The 27,290-nt window shown below is 37.6% G+C and overlaps 1 protein-coding gene across 1 annotated transcript in view; it reads left to right on the top strand.

Moving 5' to 3' along the window:
- The window catches only part of LOC131160360 (DEAD-box ATP-dependent RNA helicase 28-like), a 50,156-nt gene extending 24,919 nt beyond the window's left edge, over positions 1-25,237 (top strand). Inside the window, exons 14-20 of the mRNA XM_058115982.1 lie at positions 9,005-9,123; positions 9,206-9,248; positions 9,332-9,433; positions 23,051-23,149; positions 23,250-23,333; positions 24,022-24,293; positions 24,755-25,237. Of these exons, the coding sequence (XP_057971965.1) occupies positions 9,005-9,123; positions 9,206-9,248; positions 9,332-9,433; positions 23,051-23,149; positions 23,250-23,333; positions 24,022-24,293; positions 24,755-24,770 (735 nt within the window). The 3' untranslated portion in view covers positions 24,771-25,237. The remainder of the gene's footprint in view (positions 1-9,004; positions 9,124-9,205; positions 9,249-9,331; positions 9,434-23,050; positions 23,150-23,249; positions 23,334-24,021; positions 24,294-24,754) is intronic.
- The last annotated feature ends 2,053 nt before the right edge of the window (positions 25,238-27,290 follow it).

The following is a 27,290-nucleotide window of genomic DNA, read 5'->3' on the forward strand; positions in this document are numbered from 1 at the left end:
GCAAGGGTAACTGCATAATAAGTGTTTTATTAGAGCAACATGTGTTGTGCCGGGCACCCACTTGTGCCAAACACCAATACTACAACTATTCCTAGTGAATATATAAGAAACTAAAACAATGCAGAAACTAATAATAAAATAGTTAAAAAAACAAGACAAGAAATTAACGAGGTTCGGTATAGAATTACCTATGCCCTTGGGCGCCGACGATCAATCCACTACTTCTTGACAAAGTACAACTTTGAGGTGTGTTTCACAAATGAAGAGTTGAACTCTTTATATAGCTTTAACCTCAAGTCCCAAAAACACTTCTCTCCAATGTGGGACAAATAATACAAAAAATTCAAAACAACTTTTTATACTAATGTGGAACTATTCTATCAATGTGAGACAAAAAACAACAAATCTCCACCTTGACGATAAATTCAACAAATTTTTCAGTCACCAACATTTTCTAGAGTTCCACATCATCGGCGCCTTCCAAAAATATTCAAACTTGCAGGATATTGATCAAGTCCAAACAATGTTTGAACTTGATTGTTGTCACAATCTTGGTTAACATATTTGCGAGATTTTTAGTTGTAGCAATCTTTTGAAGAAGTATCTTGCCTCCATCAATAATATCCCGCATAAAATGAAACCGAACGTCGATGTGCTTCGTTCGTGCATGGTAGACTTGGTTCTTTGCCAAATGAATAGCACTCTGGCTATCACAGAACACAACAATGTGCTTTTGAAAAACTCCCAAATTTTCAAGTAAACCCTGCAACCAAATACCTTCCTTAACAGCCTCTAAAGTTGCCATGTACTCTGCTTCTGTCGTAGACAAGGCAATGGTAGACTGTAAGGTAGACCTCCAACTCACTGGACCATTAGCAAATGTAAAAGCATATACAGTAGTTGATTGACGTTTACCCAAATCACCTGCAAAATCAGAATTCACATATCCAACAACACGTTGATCAATAGTATTATTTTTCTCAAATACTATACCAACATCAATTGTATTCATAATATATCTCAAAATCCATTTCACAGCTTGCCAATGTCCTTTACCCGGATCATGCATATACCTGCTCACCATACTAACAACTTGTGAAATATTAGGTCTAGTACAAACCATTGCATACATCAGACTACCAACAACACTTGCATAAGGAACCTGTGACATATACTTACGTTCCTCATCTGATTTAGGAGATAAAGCCGTACTAAGTTTGAAATGAGGAGTAAGAGGAGTGCTTACTGGTTTTGACTGCTCAGACATGCCAAAACTCTGTACTACCTTCTTCAAATAATGTTTCTGAGACAAACTAACTCTTCCTCTCATTCTGTCTCTGCAAATCTCCATGCCAAGTATCTTCTTTGCTTCACCAAGATCTTTCATCTCAAACTCTTGATTTAACTGACTTTTTAACTTGTTGATTTCTTCCCTATTCTTTGAAGCTATCAACATATCATCAACATACAAGAGTAAATATATAAAAGATCAAATTTTGTAGTCTGCGAAAATAAACACAATGATCATGTTTATTTCTGATGTACTTCTGACTCGTCATAAATTGATTAAATTGTTTGTACCACTGTCTTGGAGACTGTTTTAAACCATACAACGATTTATTCAGTTTACATATCCAATTTTCTTTTCCAACAACCTGAAATCCATTTGGCTGAGTCATATAGATTTCCTCTTCCAAATCACCATGTAAAAAATGCAGTTTTTACATCGATTTGAACTAGTTCAAGATCAAATTGTGCTACCAAAGCCAACAAAATTTGAATGGAAGAATGTTTAACAATTGGAGAAAATACCTCATTATAATCAATGCCTTCCTTCTGTGTGTAGCCCTTAGTTACCAATCTAGCTTTGAAGCGAACATTATTTGCATCTGGAAATCCTTCTTTCTTTACATAAACCCATTTGCAACCAATTACTTTCTTACCCTTGGGCAGCTGGGCTAGCTCCCAAGTCTGATTCTGATGAAGAGACTGCATTTCTTCATCCATTGCTCTTTTCCACTTGTCTGATTCATAGTTCCTCATTGCTTTTTTGAAAGTGTAAGGAACATTATCATCCACAATTGGAAGTGCATAGGCCACCATATCAGTATATCGAGCAGGTTTTCGAATTTCTCGTCTTGGCCTCTGAGAAACAATTGATTCTTGTTGCTGTGAAGATTTTCGAATTGAAATCTCCTCTTCTTGTACACTATTCCCCACCGTAACTGGAGAGTTACCTTGTGTAGTCTCATTTCTCACTGGGTTTTCCCAAATTGTCTCAACCTCCACTTGTTGTTGAGTATCACTGGTCTTCTCTTCAACTCGTGACTCCTTGCGTATTGTTTTCTTCATCATCGCAAATCCATCAAAAGTTAGATCCCTACTTAAAATCATTTTTTTCGTCTCTAGACACCAAAGACGGTATTCTTTGACTCTTGCACTTATCTCCAAGAATATTGCTTTCTTGGCTCTTGGATCCTACTTAGATTCTTTAACATGATAATAAACCATAGTACCAACTACATGTAAAGAATCATAATCACTAGCAGGCTTTCCAGACCATACCTCAGGAGGTGTTTTTCCCTCTATTGCAGATGATGGTAGATGATTGATGAGATGACACGCATATCTAACAGTCTCAGTCCAAAACCTTTTGTCTAACCCAACATTAGACAACATACATCAAACTTTCTCCAGTTAAGTCCGATTCATGCGCTCTGCCACCCCATTCTGCTGTGGTGTATCTCAAACTGTGAAGTGTTGTGCAATACCTTCATCCTGACATACCTTCATAAATGGATCACTCGTGTATTCACCACCATTATCTGATATGAGCCATTTAATCTTTCTGCCAGTTTGAGTTTCAACTAATTTTTTCCACTTAAGGAAAATATCACACTTCATTTTTATGCTTCATAGAATACACCCAAACTCTTCTGGAAAAATCATCAATAAAAGTGACAAAATAATGCATACCACCCAACGAAGCCGTTTTTGTGGGCCCCCATACATCTATATGGATGTAGTCTAAAATACCTTCAGTCTGGTGGATTGCAGTGCCAAATTTCACTCTAGTCTGTTTTCCTAGAATGTAATGCTCACAAAATTCAAGTTTGCACACCTTTGCACCCTTTAACAAACCTCGCTTAGCTAATTGTTGCATAGATTTTTCTCCTGCATGTGCTAATCACATATGCCATAACCTGGTTGTATCTAAACCTGCATCTTTCTCAAAAACAACAACTGTTGAGCCAATAACTGTACTACCTTGTAAATAATACAAGTTATTTTTCCTTATTCCTTTCATCATCACCAGTGCACCTGATTTAATCTTTAAGGTTCCATCTTTCAAAGTGATAGTGAACCCTTTAGATTCTAAGGCACCCAATGAAATCAGATTCTTCTTTAGGCTTGGAACATACCTAACATTAGTCAAGGTCTTAATAGTTCCATCTTGACATTTCGACAGTATTGATCTTATTCTAGTTGTTTTACAAGTATTATCATTTCCCATAAAAACAATCCCACCATCTAATTCTTCAAAATTAAAAAATCATTCCCGATTGGGACACATGTGATAGGAACAACTAGAATCCAAAATCCACTCACCAAAATAATGTGATGAAGATGTTCCAACAAGAGAAAAATCTGACTCACTTCTATCATCATTGGCTATATTGGCATTAGAATGTGCTTTGCCCTTATTCTTCTGTTGTAATTTAGGGCAATCTTTCTTCCAATGCCCTCTCTCATGACAAAAGGTGTATTCATCTTTAGCAGGTCTCCTACGAGATTTACTCCTCCCATGAGATTTACTCTTCCTTCTAGGCATACGACTCTGAGAATTTCCCCTTATTGTTAGTGCATCTGCTGTTTCCTTATGGACCCTCTGATCCTTCTTTTTGCATTCAGTACTAATCAATGCAGTACAAACAGCATCATGAGTAACCTTATCTTTCCCATACAATAAAGTGGTGGTCAAATGTTCATGCTCATCAGGGAGAGAATTCAGTAATAGTATGGCTTTATCCTTATCTTTCACCTTTTCATCCAAATTGAACAAATCGGCCAAATTTTATTGAAAGCATTTATGTGGTCATTAATTGAAATACCTGGTTGATACTGGAAGCGAAACAATTTCTTTTTCAAATAGAGCCGATTTTCCAGACTCTTGGTCATAAATGTATCTTCCAATGTCTTCCACAATTTCTTTGCAGATGTTTCCCTCATAACACAATATTTTTGATTTTTAGCAAGACATAGACAAATCGTACTACATGCCAGACAATTGATCTTTTCTCAATCTCTGTCACCCATATCTATTGGCTTATCATCCAAACAGTTCTTGCTGATATAAGATGTCCATCACCTTACATTGCCACATACCAAAATTATTGGTACCATCAAATTTCTCCACCTCAAACCGAGCATTAGCTATCGTCTTCGGTGATGATGTTGAAGCCGAAGGGGCTGGAGTTCGCGTGGACAGAGTTTCTTCTACTGCTGCACTAGTTTCTGCCATCTTCTGTATATTCAATAGCAACCAACAAAGCAAAAGGCCTAGGATGAATAGTACGTACCAACTGTGTCTACTCTGTTTTATCTTATAAAATTCCACTTTGACCAGGCCGACCTCTAGGGAGCGACTGAGCCGCAATGGTCTCTGAGCACTTGCTTAGATAAGGTCTTTTTTAGACATCAAACGTGGAATCAAGGATCCTAACAGAGGAACACCTTTGTATCGACACTATTCAACCTAGCTCTGATACCAATTGTTGTGCCGGGCACCCCACTTGTGCTAAACACCAATACTACAACTATTGCTATTGAATATATAAGAAACTAAAGCAATGTAGAAACTAATAATAAAAAAGTAAAAAAAAAAGACAAGAAATTAACGAGGTTCGGTATAGAATTACCTACGTCCTCAGGCGCCAACGATCAATCCACTACTTCTTGACAAAGTACAACTTTGAGGTGTGTTTTACAAATGAAGAGTTGAGCTCTTTATATAGCTTCAACCTCAAGTCCAAAAAACACTTTTCTCCAATGCGGGACAAATAATACAAAAAATTCAAAACAACTTTTTATACTAATGTGGAACTATTCTACCAATGTGGGACAAAAAACAACATGATTACCCGCACTTTTTGTATTTTCTTAGAGAAAATCAATGTTTTAAAAGGCAAAGGCGTAAGGCGAGGCGTTTTTAACCCTTGAGAGGAGAGGTGTAAGCCTTAAGGCAATGGAGCATAAGCCTTCTACTTAGTTTTACATAAAGATATGTAGATAAATTAAATATATTTTAGAAATAAAGAAAAAATTAAGAGAATAAAAAATATAATGTAAAAAAAATTCAAAGATAATTTGTAGACTACTTGTTGGCCATTCAAAAATTGCTAATTTGAGTTCATTACGTAAATCATGGTAAGAGATAGCTATAATATTACAAAGTTCAAATTATTTTCAAAATCTAAGATACAAATCTTAATTATCTTGGAAGTGTTGAGGTTTAGGGGTTTTAAAAATCAACTCATGGTATGGCATTCCTTTATACGAACATGAAGTTCGAATTTTCTAGCCAAATCTAACTTGAGAATCACACATCCAAAATGCATAAGCCTCAGTGTGTAATGGGTTATCCTTTTTGGGACTTGGTACTTTAGATTGATCCTCAAGGCGTTTTAAAAGTGGACTGTTGCTGGACCAACATCTAGAACGGTAGTCATAATTCAACTCTGAATAAAACTAGTGCATGGGAGGTCTTCCACATGCTTACATTGCTTGGGGAATAAAAAAAACTAATTTTATAATCCTAAATAAAGTAAACTATTAGTTTGGTATAAAGAAAATATTCTAGAAGAAAAAGAGGAGATAGGTTATTCTACCAACTGAAGCAGAGAAATTTCCTGGGACTTGGTGTCTGTCCCCCAATGTGGACCTTGTTCTCCTCTAGTGGTTGTACCTTTTTCTTCTCCAGCTCTGGCGAGTTTAAATGAAGTAGTGAACATGCATATTTTGGTCTGCATCTCTGGAAAAAACGAGAAGCTACATGATCAAAAGTGAAGTAGAATAATTTGGTTCCATCAGGTAGGGTATCATCATTCTTATTGAGCTGATAGAAAAGTACATAATGAGGCTTTTCATATCTCAGAATTTGCTGGGAATTGTACGTCTTTCTTGGCGACAAACAATGAAAAGCTTTAATGGTGCCTGCATTTAATTATCTCATTCTGGTCTGGATGTTGTAGAGTGGATGAGGGCCCTGGGGTTCTGCTCTCTAGGGTGTAGGAGGTTTCATGCATATGAAGTTGCTTGCTAATAAATGGAGTTGTCTTTTGTAACTGCAAAGACTTTGGGAGAAGGGATGGAACCACTCTATTTGCTTCGCAGAAGTAGTAGAGGCCTCTGGATAGTGGCAGCTAGTGCTGGTCTTAAAGGAGATTCCTGGTTTCAGGGATGAGACCCGGTAGAAGAAAAGAGGACTTGTTCTGTCTTGCAGGTACTACAAATGTATGGATGATCAAAGATGGGGGTAGAACCAGTGTAGGTCAGTGAATCATGTTTGGGTCTTATGCTGATGTTCTTTGCAATTTTCTTGCAAAGAATTTTGACAGTTGCGGATTTGACAGTTTCTGGTGAAGTTAGGCTTTGTAACCATAGGGATTCATTTGGAGACCAAAACTGAAGGGTTTTGGTTGCTTTGCTACATGCTAGGAAGGAGTATCTCTTACTGATTATGGGAAAATCTGGCTTGGACTTAAATTTCTAACAGGCTGGTTATAATCAAGTTGGGTATTACCCTAGCAGGCGTAAGGTTATTGGGCCTAAGAACATGCAGCATAGACACCACATTGGGCTGTCAAGAAGGTCATCCTAGCTTGGCCTGATTTAAAGGATAAGAACTCAATATGAGTAAATCCAATTGGCCAACATGAGGCAGGTTTGGTTCTGATTTGATACATGAAGCTTAAGGGCCTGTTCATGTTTCTGGGGGTCAACCAAATTGCAGAGGGGGGATGTTGGGCTGTTTAGGCTCTAGCAAGGGTTGACTCTTGTCTCATGGACGGTTGGTCGACAGACTCAACCCAACTGAATTTAGTGGCAGCTGATTCTGTTCAGGAATGGAGTGCAGGTATGTGAGAGCTGGGGCGGAACAAAGACATTGTGCATGGTTTTGGGTTAGTTAAACATGTTCTTAAGGGTGGTCACATGGATTTGCAATGCAATCATTGCTTGTAAAATCTGAGTTGGAGGAGGTTGGAAAGTTTAGTTAATTTAGGTTTATTTGTGTAGTTTAAGTACTTCATGGTTATTTTGTTTAGTTGGGGTTATCTGGTAAATATGTGTTAGTTGTAGTGGGTACAAGTGCTGGACATGTAAATTATGTATAGTTAATATTTTGAAATAAGATTGCTGCAGTTTCCCTCTCTCTCTCTGTCTCTGTCTCCTGCAGGATTCTTGCTTCTCTTCTTCCTTTGTCTCCCTTTCTCATCTCTCTTCTGTTCTCTAATTCTGTTTTTCGCTTATTCCTGTTCTGTTCTGTCCTACTGCCTCTTCTTTCGTCTTTTTCTTTTATGGTTATTTTGTATTTACGTGTTTAGTTGGGATTATCTGGTAAATAAATGTTAGTTGTAGTGGGTATAAGTGCTGGACATGTAAATTATGTATAGTTAATATTTTGAAATAAGATTGCTGCAGTTTCCCTCTGTCTCTTGTCTCTTTCTCCTGCAGAATTCTTGCTTCGCTTCTTCTTTCTTCTCCCTCTCTCATCTCTCTTCTGTTCTGCCTCTAATTCTGTTTTTCTCTTCCTCTTCTGTTCTATCCTACTACCCTCTCTATCTCTGTCTCCGTCTCCTTCAGGATTCTTGCTTCTCTTCTTCCTTCTTCTCCCTGTCTCATCTCTCTTCTGTTCTGCCTCTAATTCTGTTTTTCTCTTCTTCCTGTTCTGTTCTGTCCTACCGCCTCTTCTTTTATGGTTATTTTGTATTTACGTGTTAAGTTGGAATTATCTGGTAAATATGTGTTAGTTGTAGTGGGTGCAAGTGCTGGACATGTAAATTATGTATCGTTAATATTTTGAAATAAGATTGCTGCAGTTTCCCTCTCTGTCTCTTGTCTCTGTCTCCTGCAGAATTCTTGCTTCGCTTCTTCTTTCTTCTCCCTCTCTCATCTCTCTTCTGTTCTGCCTCTAATTCTGTTTTTCTCTTCTTCCTGTTCTGTTCTATCCTACTACCCTCTCTGTCTCTGTCTCTGTCTCCTTCAGGATTCTTGCTTCTCTTCTTCCTACTTCTCCCTGTCTCATCTCTCTTCTGTTCTGCCTCTAATTCTGTTTTTCTCTTCTTCCTGTTCTGTTCTGTCCTACCGCCTCTTCTTTTATGGTTATTTTGTATTTACGTGTTCAGTTGGAATTATCTGGTAAATTTGTGTTAGTTGTAGTGGGTATAAGTGCTGGACATGTAAATTATGTATCGTTAATATTTTGAAATAAGATTGCTGCAGTTTCCCTCTCTTTCTGTCTCCTGCAGGATTCTTGCTTCTCTTCTTCCTTCTTCTCCCTCTCTCATCTCTCTTCTGTTCTGCCTCTAATTCTGTTTTCCTCTTCTTCCTGTTCTGTTCTGTCCTACTGCCTCTTCTTTCGTCTTCTTCTTCCTAATTCTCCCAATTTTCTAATACTTGTCCTACACGATGTATATTATAGTATTTGATTTGAGTATTTTCTGTAGTACAAAGAGCTTTCCACCCAAAGTAGCTTTTATGAGTTGTAGCATTATATGCCCTTGAACTATATCTTTTAATTGGAGGTGGCTTCTTCAATTGGAAAATGTGATTCCTTTCCAAGAAAATTTACATAAATTACTGTAACATTGGCCATCCTTATTGTCATTATGTAGTATATCAATAATTTAAATAATATCACTTTCCAAAAGCTATTTTGATGGAGCTTAATTTGTAATTTATTTATTTATTTATCATTTTGGGATTTGTGATTTCATCTTTACAGGCAAAGAGAGCTGGTTCGAAGCTGAAGAACCGAATTGTTGCTGAGCAATCAATAACTAAATGGCTTCAGCATATTGAAAAAATGGAAGATCAAGTGGCAGCAATTCTTCAAGAAGAGAGGTTTCAATTATATTATATTTTGAGTTTTTCCCACTAATATATTTGCCTTCACACTGCAATTAGGGGTATTTAATTTGTGCAGGGAAGAGAGAGCTCTCAGAAAAGCTGAAATGGAAGCAACAAAGGTTTTCGACAGAATTGTTGCTATTAGAAATATTTGATTTGTGATATGGAAATCATTGTCTGATTTGGTTCTTGTGATGTGCAGGCAGAAAATATGATTGTACATAAGGATGAAATTTATTCACGTCCTAAAAGAACTTGGTTTGCTACAGAAAAGGAGAAAAGACTTGTCGCTAAGGCAGCAAAGGTGTGGTTGTCAATTCAATTCATTTCTTTTTTTTGGGGCATAAGAAAAGAGAGATAATGCAATATAGAGGGCAAAAATCTCCACCCAAAAATAACAGAAAATAAAAAATAAAAATGCAAATAATAAATTACTGACCTGTAACAACTCAGTAAATCAAAGTTCAGTAATCAATCTGGATATGAGTCAAATTGTGAAAGCCCTAAAAGCCCAATGTGAGGCAAAGGACACCACCCTATGACAAAGTAAATGAAGAGGAAGAATAGTATCCTTCAAGATTCTTGAATTCCTCTCTGGCCAAATGCACCACACAATAGCAGGTAATGAGTCACAGTGCGGTAGAAATCCAAGGCTACAAAATTCACCTTTGCCTTAGTTTTCCAACATGTGAAGCAGTGACATGACTACACCCAGTATTGTTCCCTTCTAGCCTCATCCAAATACATGGAAATACTCATGGATCCAATTGAGTGTTCAAGTATCATGGTACGATAGCCCTTGTCCCAGCTAAGATTGTCACCAAGGAACCATGACTGTGAGGATGCTGAACTCACATTCCTCAAACACAGATACCATCCCCACAGCACAATCCTTGTGTAAGTGCACTTGCCACCAACCAACTGCAAGTTGGAGATAGTGAAGTCACACATGCCACAACTTGAGACAGACATATGGAGGTTCAAATTCCCTCAATAGTCAAATTGGTATAAGACGGCACCGCTCAAGTGTAAACTCAAGGGCCAACATGGATGCATGTCCCAACCTTTTGAGTCAAGATTGATGTTTGACCTCTTTCTCCAATGGATTGTCCATGGGTCTCTAATCTTGCATGGAAGTGAGGATGTCAAGAGCCTGCCGCTAAGCACTCCTTTGAGTGATCACTTAATGCCCAAAAAAGGGCACTAGGGTTGGTAGGATGCTCACCCGTGGTCCCCTTAAAATAATAGTCTTTTTGTCACATACTTGCTTACGCATGAGTAACCATATGTACGTCTGAGAATCATACATCACTTGCGCAAGAACACCACCATGAAAATTGTCTAGATCTACTACAACACCATAGTGACACTCAAGGTATGTCCAATGACATCTTCATAATTGAATCCATGTTTACTATAGTTCCTTCCAAGACACATCCGACATCATTATTGAGCACTACCAAGGCTCTGTGATCCGCTTGCAAGTGTCATGGACGCAAGAATGTAGGACTGTGACATAAAGAAAAATACTGCAAAATAGTACAGTTATTCTGCTCTGTAATCCTAGACCTCGAGAGGAACAACTCTTCCATATTGCAATTGTTTCGCCGTCTGTAACCCTAGAACCTGTAGCGAAACAACTCGTCCAGAGTCTTTAGATATTCCCGACACTCCTTTCTAATGCTAAAAAGGAGTTCCCACCTCTAACCATAAGGACAATGTAGAAATAGATTAGTCTCACAAATTTTCTTACATAAAATGCACATTAGGTGCAAAGCTTTATTACAGGAGCAACACTGGTATTAATCCGACTCAAAGTCATGCACCAAACAAAGCCTTAATTTTAAAAGGAGCCTTGTTGTACATTTATCCAAAGAAAAGGATTATCTGTCAGGATCCGTGCAAGATAAGAAATAAATGTATTTATAGGAAAAAAGAGCTTAAAGAATTATACTCATTCACCTCCCTATCATTATGATTATGAAAGAATTGGAGATTCAAAGAGATAGTCGAGTCATCTGATTGTACATATTGATCATAGAAGCATCATGGATTGTAGAAAGATGATAATCACACTATAATATGGAAAAACATTTCTAAGAGGTGTATCCCCCATCTACAAATCCTCCCTAAATTGGATTTTAGAACCAAGTTTCTAAGGACTAGGATGAGAAACATTTCCCCCCACCTTAGCATCCCAATCATTTCTATGTCAAAAGGAATCAGTTTCTAAAAGAAAAATGCTATAACTGCTTCCCCCTAGAGTGATCTTCTCGGACAGTAACTTCATATCCCAAATCCTCCTATAAGTTTTCTTACAGTCTCCCAACCAAGCAATCTTTTATACTCTCTTCCACCCCAAATTAAAGAGCTTCTTTATTCTGTTTCTCTGTGCTCTCAGTTACACTAAAGGGGATCCTAACCGGAGACAGAAAAAAATAGGAATGCTACACAAACAAACTGAGACTAGAATAATGGGACCACCTAGATAAAAATAGCGATGCTTCTACCCGTCTAACCTCTTTTAGCAAACCCCCCCACAACAGGATCCCCAAAGGAAGTAGCATGGGGATTACCTCCACAAAGGGAGATCTAAATAAGTCAGCCCACTCCTGAACTGGACAACATGCTAAAGAAGCATAACAAGAGATGTCTTATGCACTTAATTTTAATTCTGCTGTAAGCTTGAGTATAATTAACATATAAACTGTTGGATGATTTTTTTCCCCACTATACTAGTGTCATGATCCTTTGAGAATTAAGTACTTGTTTATGGTGCTTTTTGAATATATCCTTGACTTGCTGTATAAGTTTTTGGGATGGCTTGTTTTACATATTGTCTGCAGGTGCATATGCAATCTAGTAGCCATTTTTAAATCAGCATTTATTTTTCTTGAGTTCTATCTGGTAGGATTACCCAAGTCCAAGAAGTATTATTGAAACTTAGACAACCTTTCTTAACAGAACCATTAAAATTAAATAATACTTTGAAGGAGACGAGAACTTCATTTTGGTGGATGATTTAGGACGGTTTGATCAGAGCATGATTAGTAATTGTTTATAATAGTTGAGGGATGGAGAGGGATTTGAGCAGCAAAGGAAAAGAGGAACTCATTCCACTTGCAATTTTTCGGTGTGTTTGGAAAGAGAGGAACAGGAAAGATTTTTAAAATTTAATTTCATCGCTTCAGTTTGGCATGGAGCAGTGGTTTATTGCAGTTAGCAGTTGGCAGAATGGACTTGGAGAAAATTATTTCAGTGAAATTTTTGATTTTTGAGACACGCTTCAGGGTGGCTGATTTCCTGTACCCTGGGATGGCATCCCCTTAATGCCCTTCTTATGTATGCTATCCTTACTGATCAATAAAAGAAGTTGACCTGCTATTGAGGATGCTAGTGGAGAATAGAGAAAGAGAGAAAGGAAAAGAGGGATGACCACCCTTTTGGCAGAGCACTATGCTCACATGGTTTCCCACATATTTAACTCCACTTAAATTCCATTACATCTGAATATTTACCTTGGGACTCTTAAGATCCTTAGGCACTAGTTTCCAATTCAAAAAGCTGAATATTTTTGAAATATTTTCCTAATGATTCAACAATTCTAAATCACAGATGGAAATAAACCAATAATTTTTTTAAATATAAAATTACAATTGTTTCCATGTATATATATATATATATATATATATATATATATATATCCTAAATTTCCTAAATTTGGGTCAACTTGCTCTATTATTCATTCACACTTGGAAACAAATTCATCTCAAATTTTCAAGTCTGCAAGGATGAGACGCCTTAGCCTTACAATTAGTGGTGATACCAACTTAATCTCCTCAATGATGCATAAGAAAGATCTAAAATTGGGCTCAGTGCAGGGTGCCAAATTTAAACATTGATGACTAGGAACTTGATTTAGGGAGTTTCTTGAGGGACGACAAACAGCTTTGAGATGAGATCACAAGATTTTGCAAGCATCTGAGTATAGAAGAGTGCTTGCTTAGATTGGTGTTAGAGGGTATTGATTGGAATCCTATCGAGACAAGTTCGAGCAGAGGTCTGAGAGGTCTTTTGAAATTGAAGAAATACAAACGATTAAGCTTTTGGTCCTGATGGCTTCATAGTATCCTTCTTTCAGGACAGTTGGGACTTTCTGCAGGATGGTGTTTTGAGGTTTTTCTAAAAATGAATTTCATCATAATGGGATGGTGGGTACTAGTCCGAGTTCTACATTCTTAGCCCTCTTTCCTGAAAAGGAGAAGTCATCCAGATTGTTTGGGGGTGGGGGTGAGAGAGATTCATGCTTATCAGTTTGGTCGCTAGCCTACATAATATTCCTCCAAAAGTCCGTATCTAAAAGATTGAGAGCTGTTTTGGGCAGTACAATGACCATGGCCTGGTCTACCTTCATTAGAGACAGACGAGTCCTTGATGCTGTGTTGGTTGTTGTTGAGGTGGTCGAGGGTGTCATTTCTCGATTACTAATGGTCAGCTTAGAGAATGGTTTAAGGATTATAGGGGTTTAGGCAAGGGGATCCATCACCCCTGTTTTTGTTTATTGTAGTAGTGGATGCCTTGAATAGGATGCTTTTGTACGGCCAGAGTTTCATTTTGAGGGGGGTGATATGAGGTTTATCGTTTGAAGGTGTTCCATCTCCTATTTTGTTGTTGAGGGCAATGTTGCAAAATTCCAAAGGTGATCACATTGTTGAAAATGTTCAAAATATTTTGGGATCAAAGATCAACTTGTCCAAGAGTGGAGTGTCCAGCATTAATATGGAGGGTAGGGAGTTAGGGAGGTTTAAGGTTTTGGTGGGTTTCGTCTCATTAGAATAGACAATTTCTTACATAGATCTCTCTTCTTGGAGCTAATTCTGTGATCTTTTGGGACCCTGTGACTAAGAGGGCAGGTAGGAGTCTGGAGAGGCGGAAGAGGGTGTACTATCTTTTGGTGGTCTTATAACTCTTGTTAATGCTTCACACTCTAACATGCTTAATTATTCCTTCTCTTTTTAGAGCTTGCAATGGTGTCACTAGGATTCTTGAGAGGCTAATGTGTGATTTTCTTTGGTCTGGTTTTAGGGAGAATAAAAGAGATCACCTGGTTATTTGGGAGACTGTTAGGAGACCCAAATTGGAAGGGTGCCTGGGCCTTGGAAATACGGTTTCTAAAAGAACATCTCTAATTGGAAAATGATTGTGGAGGTTCTCCATGTTAACTCCCTGTGGTACAAGGTGAGAAACTAAGTACAGTAAAGGAAATGACATTGTTTCATAGGGAAGCCCTTGGAAATTTGTTTCCTAGGTTGCTTGTTTGTTCTTTCCTCTCATCCGTTGCAGAGTGGGTAATGGCAATAAATTGGATGTGAGAGGATGTTTGAGTTGGTGAGGGTTCGTTGGAGCTGATGATGCCCTGTCTTTTTAAATATTTCCACTCTTCACAATGCACCTATCAGCTTTTTCTTTTCTTTGGAGGAAGTCTCTTTTATTGGGGTTTCCATTTTTTAAGGAATCTCAACAAAAGAGAGGTTGATGGCTCACCACTATGCTTAATGTTCTGGAGCTTTATGTTCCTTCCAATAGGGGAGGTGAGAGAGTTTGGGAGGGGACTCTTCAGTTTTTTATTTTCCACCAAATCCTTTTTTCCTTTCACCTCCTTAAAACTTCTTCCTCCAATTTTCCTCCTAGTCATTTTCCTTGAAGCCACGTCACTTTTTTATTTGGATTGTGGACTTAATTAGTATGACCTTTCAAAAGGCCCTAAAAAGCCCTGTCTGATATGTGCTTCATGTGTTATGAGTTATACACACCTCTTCCTTCATTGCTGATGGATAACTATATTTGGTGCACTTTCTTCTTGTGTTTTGGTGAGGCTCTGTAGGTCCTGGAGGATTTCCTGCAAGTAAGTTGCCCCCTAATCTCTTTCTAGAAAGGGTAGGGCTTTGTGGATATGCATGTTATTTGCTACCTTTTGGACCCTTTGGACCAAGAGGAAATCAATGATCTTCAAGGACCACACAACTTCTACTTTGTTTTGGAATAGTGCTGTGTTTCTCACCTCGTTTTGGGTTCATTTTCTTTTTGTTTTTATGGGGTATATCGCTGCCGGACCTGCAAAGGGATTGTAGGGCAGCTCCTTTAGATTGTTTTTATCTTTTTTTTTGTTCCTTTGGAGGACATCTAGTTCTCCTCTCTTTGTGCTTTCATTTTGTTCTCCTTTCTTTGTACTCTGTTATTATGTTAATATATTTTCCTAAACATCAATGAGTAAATTGATGCTGGAATGTCTTGAAATTCAATAACATCATTAGTCATGTGCTTCTCACAGCATGAAAAGTTTGTATCTCATCTCATCCTTTTCTTTTCACACTTTCTTTGACATTCATCAATCTCCTCTATAACTTCTTTGCTCTCTAACAATGCTGAAGAATGCATCTTGGAACTCAGTCTCTTGCCCTGGGTTTAGGAAGAACGATAAATTGGTTTGGGGCATGGGATGTGGTTGAGGAACTGATCTTGGTGGTGGCGGAGTTGAGAATAAAGACGACTAAAATTTGTTGGGTGGTGGGGTGAACCAAATTGCGCGTGATTAGTATCACCTGGAGCACTGAGTGGTGTTGTTAATGGGATGGGAATGAGATTGCGGTTTGGCATATGCTCTAGAATGTTGGATGTTAGGTATACTTATATAAATATATTGATGAACAATATGTAATAGTACTTGTAGATTTTGGAGAGGATGTTGAGGTCTTTCTAAATTTAGAAGGCATTTTCTTTTTTGTATATATTGAAATGACTAAGAGTTGAAATATGCGATAAATTCTCCTCTGTAACTAACAAAAAATATATTATGCGGAAAGTATTCAATTAGAACTTTTGATTGTTAGATTTAGCATTCCAAAACAAAAATGAGTCACGTTTCAGAACTACATACCAATTCATGGTTTGTTAGGGTGTTAGTGTTTTTTGATAATGAAGGATGGGATCAAATAATGAAGCTAACATGGCTAAAACTGGGGATAACTGTGATAAAAAGTAGGAAATATGAATTAAATCCTTGGGGAGGGAATTCGCGAAAGGCCAACCTAAGTTGGATCAATATGGGGGCAATACTTTTTTTTGGATTGGTATGGGCTAGGATAAAGTAAATTGTGATTATTGTGTTGGTTTCATTTTATCCAAAACAGGTTGGGCTAACACCTGTAGATCTGGAGTTCTAATAGTTTAAGATTGGTTTTTCTGAAGGCTCGTGTGATTAGATCATTTTAAAAGGGCTTGGATTTGTGAACATAATGTTGTCACACGAAGGGAACTAAAAATCATATCCAAATTTATTCAATTCTCCATAAAAATATCATTCAATTACAACCTTGACTATTTAAATAGCGCTACTTGCTTGAGAATAAAGATTCCTACTTCTACCGGGAAACAAATACCAATCAAAAGACAATTTCCTAAAATATAAATAAAAGACAAATTCCAATACAAATGAGAATTAATTAAAATAACATAATTGAAAATTTCTTTTACCAATGTGGGCATGCGCCTTTCTCCAAATTGGGCAACACCAATAGGGTGTGATGTAGGACTCTGCTGCATCATTCCCCCCACTTCAAAAATAGTTTGACTGAAAATAAGAAGAGGATCCAGAAGCCTAGGATGGACTTCCCTTGCAGAAAATAACTGTAGGCATCCTTTTGACTGTGATTCAAATCATATCATGAAGAACCTGCAGTAACACTAGATGACTTCTTCCTGCCACATTTTTTTTTTTTTTTTTTTGTTTGGGATAAGGAAAAAAAATTATATTAACAATGAACCAAAGAGTTCAAAAAGGGGAAAACGAGATGTCCCCCCTAGAACAAAGTGAAACAGCAGGACAAAATTACGAAAGTGCTGCCTGCCAATCCTTAACAAGATTGGGCAGCTGCAAATGCCTAAAAACCTGGAGTAATGGGCCTAAGAAAGAGTCACGGAACACTGCTTTGTCCTGCAACAGACCTGGGAGATTGTGCGATCATGGAAGGTTCTTACATTCCTTTCGATCCTTGAGGCCCACAAAACAGAAAAAACACTGCTCCATGCCACAACACTTCTCCCTTCCTGCTCTTGCCAAAACCGCAATATCTCACAAGCAAAAAGTTGCCCCCGCCTGAGGTGGCATCCATTCTTCACCAAAACAAGAAAAGAGGGCACTGCAGAGATGGGTAGCAACCCTGCGATGTAATAAAAATGTGAGTACTCATTTCTTTGGATTTGCAGCACATCACGCACATGTCAGAATTGAGAGTTTTGTAGGGCCTTCTAATCAGAAAAAGATTGTGCGTGTTAATCCTGTTCAATATCACAGTCCCGATAAAAGTCCGAATCTTGGAGAGCTCTAGATTTCCTGCCATTATTAGTCATGTGGTTCTGAAGTTATCAAGGTTCTTCAAGATAAATATCTTATGCATCCAAGTCACAAACAGAACAATATCAATCAACACACTTCAAGTAATAGCAGATGCAAAATCAGGATACCACATAAGCAGATGTGATGGGAATGTTTCAGAGGTGAATAATAGTGTGGACCTGCTCTTGTTTCCAATTATTCTCTACAATACCAGTGTCATGGAACAGTGCATCTTTTAGGAAATAGTTTAGGACCTTTTGCTGATACATATTGAAGTGCAATACTCTTCATCTTCAGTGCATCCTTTTCATCCATACTCCAAGAGTGAAGAATGGTTTATGAAGGTAACATAACACCTTAAGTTTTATTTTCTACCTTTTTTTCCTAGCAAAAAATTGACGTAGACAAGTAATGGAAGGAAATTATGTAAAAAAAAAAATAAAAGACATAAAAAAGATATTCTGTGTTTGGGGTTTTGAACCAGTTTGGTATGTCAGGATGTGTTAGATCTAGAATCAAGTGAATTGATGGATTCAGATCAATTCTTTAGATCCGCCTATAGATTCAGCAAGATTTTCAGTTCTTAGATTTACTGGTAAGATTTAAATTGATTTGGTGTGGAATTGATATGAATTATATGAATGAAATCACGAATCCTAACATACTAACAACTATGCTGCTGGGCTGGTTAGGATCTGGAAAATCTGGGCTGTTACACCTGGGTCAGATTTTGAATGTGTTAATAACCCAGCCCATATGGGTCTTCGGTCCGCTAGGAACATTGCATGGAGTGTGATATGGCCTATTCGCACGAGGGGGGAGTGCATTAAGGTATGCAGTAATGGAGCCTGACAAGTAGTGTTGAAGCGTGATGGTGAGAGCAGAGTTTCAGATCTGTCATAGACAGCAATTGCGTAATAGAGCTCTTGACAATGAGTTCTTCAATTTCCACTGGAATATGGGGTGTATTTGATCACTTAGACTCAATTTGGAGAGCAATTTCAAAGAACAAGGTGGAGGGATTGTTGTGTCCCCTAAACCCCAAATGTGTTCAGTTGATTAGTAGGTATTATTTTATGTGCAATTTACTTGTAGGCTAATGTGTATTTGGAGGTTGGTTTGTAAGATGTGTCTTTTAGGCTTTTATTTTTAGTTTCTTGCATCTTTAGGGATTTTTGTTGTATCTTGTAATTTAGGCTTTCTTATTTAGAAGAGTGAAGGGCATATAAGAGCTAGTGTTTGGTGAATTTGAATTGAGGTTAACATGAGTTTCTTCTCTCCACACCCCCCTCCAAGCGAAATTGTCTCTCCCTCTCTTATTTGTTCTCCTCCACTATTTATATTTATCTTGAATTTCTCTCTTGGCAGTAATTCCTGACTGCTATTCTGCTTCATTTGGTACCAGACCCCAACCATGATATCCACTCCATTTTTGATCCCCCATTTTCTCTACTTTTTTTTCCTTCCTAATTTATCTTAAATTTCAACTATTTCTGCAGAATTCTTATACCAACTTTTCCTCCTTTCGATCTTCTTCCTCTCCACCTCTTTCTTCTTCCCTGCCTATTTTCCTTCTGGGCTGTACCCTTACTGTTGCTCTGCATCATCCCTCTTGCCTTTTTTTTTTTGTCCGTCTTGCATCTCCACATCATCCTGGAATATTCAATTACCAGTTCCATATATATATTTGAAAAACATTTACAGCTGCTGGCCTGTTTTAGAGCACCATATTCCAAGAACCATTTTGTTACTTTACTGTTAAGCAAATATGGAAACGAAGAAAATGGAAACGGAATTTAATGGCCTTGAAGAGGATGAGCTGCAGCGGAGGAGCCAGCTTTCATTTGCTGGAATGATAATGTTCGCGTGCTAAAATAATCCATTAAATCCCAATTACTCCTTTCCTTTCCTATCTATTCAATATAGCTATATAATGAAGCAAATGTACGTGAATGTGAATATAGTGAAGTGAGTGAGCGAGGAGTGTGAGAGTGTTGTAGGTGTGAGAGAGAAAAGTGTGAGAAGAGTTGAGTTGAGTGTGTGTCTTCTCTTGTTTTTCTCTCAGATTATAGTATATTCGGCGTGTTCCGTGGACGTAGGTCAAATTAGACCAAACCCCGTAAATTTGGTGTTCTTATTTTGTGTGCTTGTTTTGCTTGTGTGTGTGATTATTGTTTCTAGATCCCTAACAATTGGTATTAGAGTCAGATTGGAGCAAAGTTGCCAGATTGGAGGTCCCAGGAGCTATATTGCGCTAATTACGTGTCTAAGGAAAATTCTGTCTAGGAAAGTGAGACTTAAGCTGTTCATTGTGACCCCCCACTTCCCTGGGAATTTACCTAGTGTAATTTAGCACAATCGTCATTGGGCCCCACTGCTACGTCATCAGTCAACGCACTTTAGCGTGACGTCATCGTGCTGCGTCAGCAGAATTGAGTCAGCATCCTTATCAGCGCCGTGTCAGAGCCATGTTAGCAGACACGTGTAAGCCGTCACGTCATCCTTGGGCCACTTGCCACGTTAGCGTCCATGTCATCCTAGGACCCCACTTGCCACATCACTGCTATGTCAGCAGCTAGGTTTTCGGAGTTATTTCAGGTTCGTTTTTTGAACGACTTGAACCATTTCTAAGGTTTTCAGCCGTTCCGGATTTAACCGTGCTGTTCGTTTGAGCTGATTCCATCTCTAGATTGATGAATCGAGATATCGAATGAAAAGAGCTCAAAGATTGAGATGTTTAATGGCAGCAACTTCGGTTTTTGGAAGATGCAAATTGAGGACTACTTGTTTGGTAAGGAGTTGCATTTACCATTGAAGGAAAAGCCAAATTCCATGACGGACGACAAGTGGGAGTTGCTTGACTGAAAAGCTCTCAGAGCTATCAGGATGACGTTGGCAAAGTCTATTGCCTTCAATATCAAGCATATGACAACTTCCATTGGAAATAGGCGTCATCTGCAAGGCATGTGGTCTCATGTATTGGTGAAAGAGTCTCCCCTCGTCACTCCCCTTGTTACCCTTATATCCTATACTTCTCTAATCACACCACCACCATCACTGCAATCACCTCCCTCTGGTCCTCTCTAACTGAAATTTTGTTTCTGGAGAAGTGTTGTGATGCGCTGCTACAAGTTTCTCCTGCTGCTGCTTCTCTTGATCGTTGTGCCGAAGATTTTTGAGCCCACAACCATGGTGCTTGCTGTGCTTTGAATTGCCAGAGCACCAAACTTGTCACTTGGGAGTCCCTGAAAACTGCTGCACGCTGGCTGCCTCAACTTGAGGACAACCAGTTTCTAGACAACCCCCCTCAGGCCTCGACCCCTACTTCTCTGCTTAATCATGGCCCCTTCTTTTATATATGACCCAATCTGTTTAAAAAATCCTAAATTTAGAAAATAAATAAATGTCCAGCCGCCATCTCTTTAATTTTTCTCACCTGGCCCATTTTCATATCTTACAATAGACCAATTCCAAAAGGGGGGGAAAAAAGCCTACTATTCTTTAAGATAACCCAGATATGTTACTCTTAATACCAACTAAGCTCCAGTCCTTGCAAGCTCAATCCAGGGAAAAAAGCACTTGCATTTGACAGCTGGGCCTGTCTTTTGTCATGCCCAGACCTACCTCATTAAACCCAACCACATCAGTTGACAAGTAAGCAACCATGTCCTGCCATGGCATCAGCCCCATCATCTAGCATGTAAGCATGTCAGCATATTGCTTCAGACTTGAAACAACCCTTGAATTGACTTGCCATACTTGGATAAAGTTTTTTTTTTTTTTCAGCCCCTTTTTAAATACAACTGCCTCCTAGGTTGGGCTTATCCTTAGTTCATTAATCTCGTCAGTTTTGTTTTGGCTGGAATACTAGTTTTGTTGAAGGAAATGGCCTTTGATCTTTTAACTCAAGACCATCTTATTGGCCGGAAAGATTTCTTTGGGGGTTATTGGCACCACCCTAGAAGTCATTATTCCTTGTGGATATCTAACTGTTGATTTTTGGCTTAAACCCTTTGGCTTCCTGGATTGTTTTAGCTGCTAAGCATTTAAAAAAATTAACAAGTGGTTTATGAAGATAAGTACTAGCCATGTTTTAAAAGGTGAAGATAAGGTGAAGGTGTAAGGTGGGGCATTTTAACCGTGAAGAAGCAAGTGTAAGCCTTAAGGTGTTGGGGCATAAGCTTTTTGAGATTTTTTTAAAGATAAAAAATATAAATAGATTGCATATGATTTAAAAAAATAAAGAAAAAAAATTAAGACAATAAAAAATATAATGTAAAAAAAAAAAACAAATATAATTTACAAACTAATTATTAGCCATTCAAAAATTGATAGCTTGAATTCAGTACATAAATAATGATAGAAGATAAGCTATATCATTACAAAGTTCAAATTATTTCCTAGATCGAAGGCACACCAGTTAGTTATTTTGGAAAGTTTGAGGTTCCAAGAGTTTTTAGAAATCAACTAATATTGTGACATTCCTTTTATTTTAACATGGAGTTAAAATTTTCTAGCCATATCTACCTTGAGAAATGAAGGGGAGCTCAGGCGCAACGTTAAGGTTGTCGCCGTGTGAACTGGAGGTCACGGGTTCAAGGCATGGAAGCAGCCTCTTGCAAAAATACAAGGTAAGATTGTGTACGATCCATTGTGGTCCGCCCCTTCTCCGAGCCCTGCATATGCGGGAGCTTTGTGCACCAGGCTGCCCTTTTTGTCTACCTTGAGAAATCACACACCCGAAGTGTGGGAGCTTCAACTAAAAAGGCACGAAGGGCATGCCTTTTGCGCAAATGCGTAAGCTTCAACATGTAATGCTTTAGCCTTTTTGGGATTTGGTATAGATTGAGCCTCAAGGCGTTTAGCCATGCCTTGACTTGAGGCAAGCCTTGATTGAGCATTTCAAAACATTGACCCTATGTTTGGTTTGCGGAATGTCTATTCCTAGTAATAGATTAGTTATAATAGGCTAATTGCAATTAGTTATACAAAAAATTATGTTGATCCTATAAAGCAAACAACAGTGTCGAACTTTTTATAAGTACATAATAAGGAATAGAAAAGGAATAATTATTCCTAATTTTTTTACTGTGGAAATGTATATTCCTTTCTTATTATGTGTTGAATGAAATAATAATGAACTTATAAGGAATAGCTATTACCTATATTCCCAAAATTACTATATTTCATTTTATTCCAAGGAATATCTATTCCATGAACCAAATGAGCCGGGAGTATTAGTAACATATCTAGCAGTAAATTAGAAAACACTATAGAAGCTTGACATTGTTCTAAGATGCTATAAATTCTGTATGTCATGGTTTGTTCTGAGAAATAGCAAAAACTTTAGTTTCATTCAATGGGAATTGGCTGGGGGGTAACATGGATTTTGTAATGCTTTCTAATTTTTAAACTCTATTCAATTTTTTTTTTATATATATGATGTATCTTGTTTAACCATCCATCTGGTGTCATGATATTAGTTTGATTCTTCTCTGACTGGACATCTGCAATTCCTTTTGACAGGCATCTGTGGAAAAGGATAAAAGTTCTGGGACAGAGGTTATCAGTGCCCAACAAGCTGAAGACCTCAAAATGAAAGAAAAGCGAAAGCGAGAGCATGAGGTGTTTATGATCCTATGTGTTGGCTATATTATCTTTATGCATGAGAACTCTTGGCTGAAGCGTAACATGATGTACTTTGTTGCTACATTCTGCCATATAGAAAAACTTGCCCCGTAAGAAGCGGCGTAAATTGGAAGCTGCTAGGGAGAGATTGGAGGATGAAAGTCAAAATGATAACTTTGAAGTATGTATTTGCTTGTTTTGTTTTTTGGTGTTTTCATTTCATTTAACATTAAATGGATTTGTTATGTGCGTTGTTATGTGAATACAAATGCTTACATAAAAACATTCTTGTATGGGTACATATATTCATATAGGGAACTGATTTTGAATCAAAAGCATGATCATTATATTGCTATTAACTAGTAACATGCCATTGTTTTGGCAGCTGAACATAATTATTTGAACAAAACTGAGAATTCTGTGAAGATTATACAATTTTGATTGTTATAATTTTTGTGAATACTCTCTCTTGTCAAGCCTTCCGTTTGCTCCAGTAATCACTCCCAACTGTTATTTTTGTTTCAAGGATCATTAGTTCACCCCTTCGCTATTCATGCATGGCACTATATTTTCAGTTTGAACTTATTTTGGATGTGCAACTGAGCAAAATTGTCTCTGAAATGCACTTTGCTTTCTGCCATGAATTTTTGCTTCTTGAACTTTGTAACAGTTTACAGCTTGGCTAATGGGAATCAAAATATATTTGTCTTAGGACTCCCAACTTCTGTGTGCGCACATAGGCATTGACTTATACATGTTTCAAATTGATTCTTTAACTTACAATTGAGGATAAATCTCATTATTTTCTGGATGCCAAGCTATTGTATTATGCATGGATACAGAGTACTGAATATGTTTGACTGCTGCAGGGTAGTAGAAAAAATAAGAAAGAAAAAAAGGGGATATCACTTGTTGATCTGGGTTATCGACAAGCAAAAGCAGTTAAGGCTGGAAAGAAGGCCCAGGATGCTGGAAAGATGGTGCGAAAAGTTGGCAAGAACTCTAAACATACTTCTCAAAGAGTTCAATCAAGGGCAGAAGAGATGGAGGAGTTGTTCCAGAGTGAAATGAGCGAGAGAAAGCAAAAACGGAGCATTGTTGGGAGGAAAAAGTCAAAGAATTCATTTAAGAGCAAATCACGGTATGGTTCTGAGCCCTGACTTGAGCTGTATCCTTTGAGCAGCGCTGGTCATTTGAAATTTATCGACTTTTCCAAATTGGCTTCTGATTTCCTTTACAATTTTTCTTCGCTTATGGCTGGCTTCCCCTGCTTTTTAAATACAAGTACTGCTATCCACCAACCAAAAAAGAAAGAAAACCTAAATTCTTAAGCTGCTATTACTGGTAAAACTAAGGAATTCCGTTGGTTTAGAATGATCTCGGTGAATGTATCAAAGATTCAAGTGCACCTTGCTTTTATGTTTTTTTATGGAAGAAAAAGGATTTCAGAGCAGGAAATTAAAAATTATAGCCTGCTTATGTTTGGCTTTGGATTTGAAGTTTCAAGACATATTTGCTCATTTCTTTATTAGTATTGATTTTTGATGCCCATAAAATATTATGTTCCACAGTTTTTTTTTAATCTTATATCTTTTATTGCAGGTACAAACGTAGGTAGCATTGTTGAGTTGGCAGTCTGTAATTCTTATTATATATTCTTTAAGCAGAAGGGAAGCTCCCGCAAATTCATTTTACTGCAGTAAAGATACAATTCTGAAGGTAATGTGGGTTTACATGCGTCAGAAATGTTAGGATAGATCCAATTTATTGAGTGTTCCTCAATGTCCAGGGATGATGACTGTCAAATATAATTGTTTTTTTTTCTGTTCGTATTTGAAGTAGTTTAATTTAACTATCACCCATGCTCAATTAAAAAACGACTGGGCATCAAAGAATCAAAGTGAGACAATTTTATTTTAGCAAGTTTTGAAGCAGTCTTTCTTTCATTCAGTGTAGAGGTAAGATTTCTAGATGGAAGAATGTAATAGTTGTGCTAAAGTCTTGCCTTTTGTTTTTTTTTTTTTGGCAGTAATTCAATAAATTGTATAAAGTTCAATGTTGCTTTAGTTCCAGATGAGTTCAAAATGACTTTGTTTTCGGATAATTAAAATATGGCATTGAATTCCAAGTTTGCGAACAGAATTTCTGTGGTGATCCCAAGAGGTAAACAGTGCTCTTGAAGATTGTCAAGAGGATGCATGTTTTTTTGTTCATCTAAAAAGGTTTTATCTGTCAGAAACTACCGACTGGATCTATTAGAATGCATGTCGGTTGTGGATCAGTAGTATGGAGTGTTGGAAATGCTTGGGTTTGGATATTCTGTCCATGAAATTTCTACAATTGTTTTGAAAGCCTAATTTAATTAGGCACAAGGCTCTCATGTTTATTCTCATATTTTAGACCCCATACAGAATGTTTAGAGATATCTTGGATTTGGATTTGGGTTTGTATTGAATTTGGATAAGATGTTATATAAAAATGTACTAAATTCAAATTCAAGGTTTGAAATTTATGCCCTTAAAAATGTGATTATATTTTCAATATCTTTAGTTGAAAGTATGAGTATTGGGGTAGCTGTGACACCCATTAATGAATTATTTAGGCAATACATTGAAAGTCAACTTCTTTTTTCACTTTTATTTATTTATTTTCACTTGCTTTGATAATGTTGAAGTCAACTTTTGCGTGCTTGCTACCGCATAAATTGTTTTTGCTACTGCAGTGTTGTATTTGGATGGAGACTTAAATTTTGCCTTCAATGAGTTTGGTTTTGGTCTGAATTGATTAATTTGAACTTTAGAAATTTATTTTAAACGAGGACTATGCAAAGAGGTCTATGTATTACACTTAAACATGGGCTTTTAAAGGCTTAAGAAGAGAGGTCATGGCTCCGTGTAGATAGAAGCCCAACTGCGAAAACCTCCTCCGCGGGGGGTCCTTTCTAGAAGGGTAGGGGAAAGGATCAACCAACTTTCACTCGCTTGATACAAGCGTTTCCATTGATTGTCGATGATTACCACAGAGTACCTTATACCACATTGGAAAGGATAAAAAAAAGGACACTCTTCTCTACCAAAGCGCACTCGGGCATCCCTTCCAAGTAGCTAATGAGCAAATATAAGATTATCATTAATAAACTAACATTTGAGGAAAACATATAGCATGGGAAATGATAAATGTACTAAAATATATAATCTGTTGTGTACTGTCATTGACTGGTTTTTTTTTTTGGTTTTTTCAGTTTGGTTCTTGAGCTAAACTGAAACCAAAATTTGAGAATCAAACTAAAAAATTGAACCAAAATGTTGAACAGTTAAGTTTTGGTTTTCAATTTTTAGGTAATATTTATACATCCCCCCATAGATACAGGCTACTTTTGTGTGCTGCTATTACGTGTCATTAGTTGTGTATAATGACCTTGCATGTCAGCATGTTGGCCAAACTAAGAGTTTATTCTAGTTAGCTCTAAATGCAATTATTGAAGGTGGATATGCAAGATGCCTAGGATGCATCATGTGATAGGCTTAAAAACTTCCATATTTCATCATCTTCCTTCTTCTTCTTCTTCTTCTTCTTCTTCTACTACTACCACCACCTTTAATACAAGTACTAGTATTATTCCAATTTTATGCTTGAAGTGCTTTTCGCCCGCCGCGGTTGGGGGGGGGGGGGGGAGGGGGAGTCTTGTCCTAATTATAATGTTAAAGAGAAACACATCCTAAATGGCTTAGGAGTAGTAAAGCTCCCCCTGCAAGTACCAAGCATTGCTCTTATCCACACCTCACTCTCTCCAGTAAGCAATAGTCACAAAACTTTTAGAGGGTGAATTTTTTGATTGAGTGGTACACTACGTTGTTTGAAAAGCATACAAAGATTCTATAGATATTTTAATCTTTAAATCAGTACAAGGTGTTTCATAGATGGTAACGCAAGGAACATAACAAGATGCATCCTATCCTCTTTGAGAATAAAACGAAACATAATATTTCAAAGTGCCATTCACAACCTTTCGGCTTCTTCTGGAAACTCTAAGTTGACCTCTTATCATTATTGCTTGGCCCTAATCGTTGCTTTGGTTGCTTAGTGCTTGTTGTGGCACTAGGGTGGTAGGAAGCTCACTAGATGCTATCTTAATAAA

Source organism: Malania oleifera, chromosome 7 (genome assembly GCF_029873635.1).
Source record: "Malania oleifera isolate guangnan ecotype guangnan chromosome 7, ASM2987363v1, whole genome shotgun sequence".
Lineage (NCBI taxonomy): Eukaryota > Viridiplantae > Streptophyta > Magnoliopsida > Santalales > Ximeniaceae > Malania > Malania oleifera.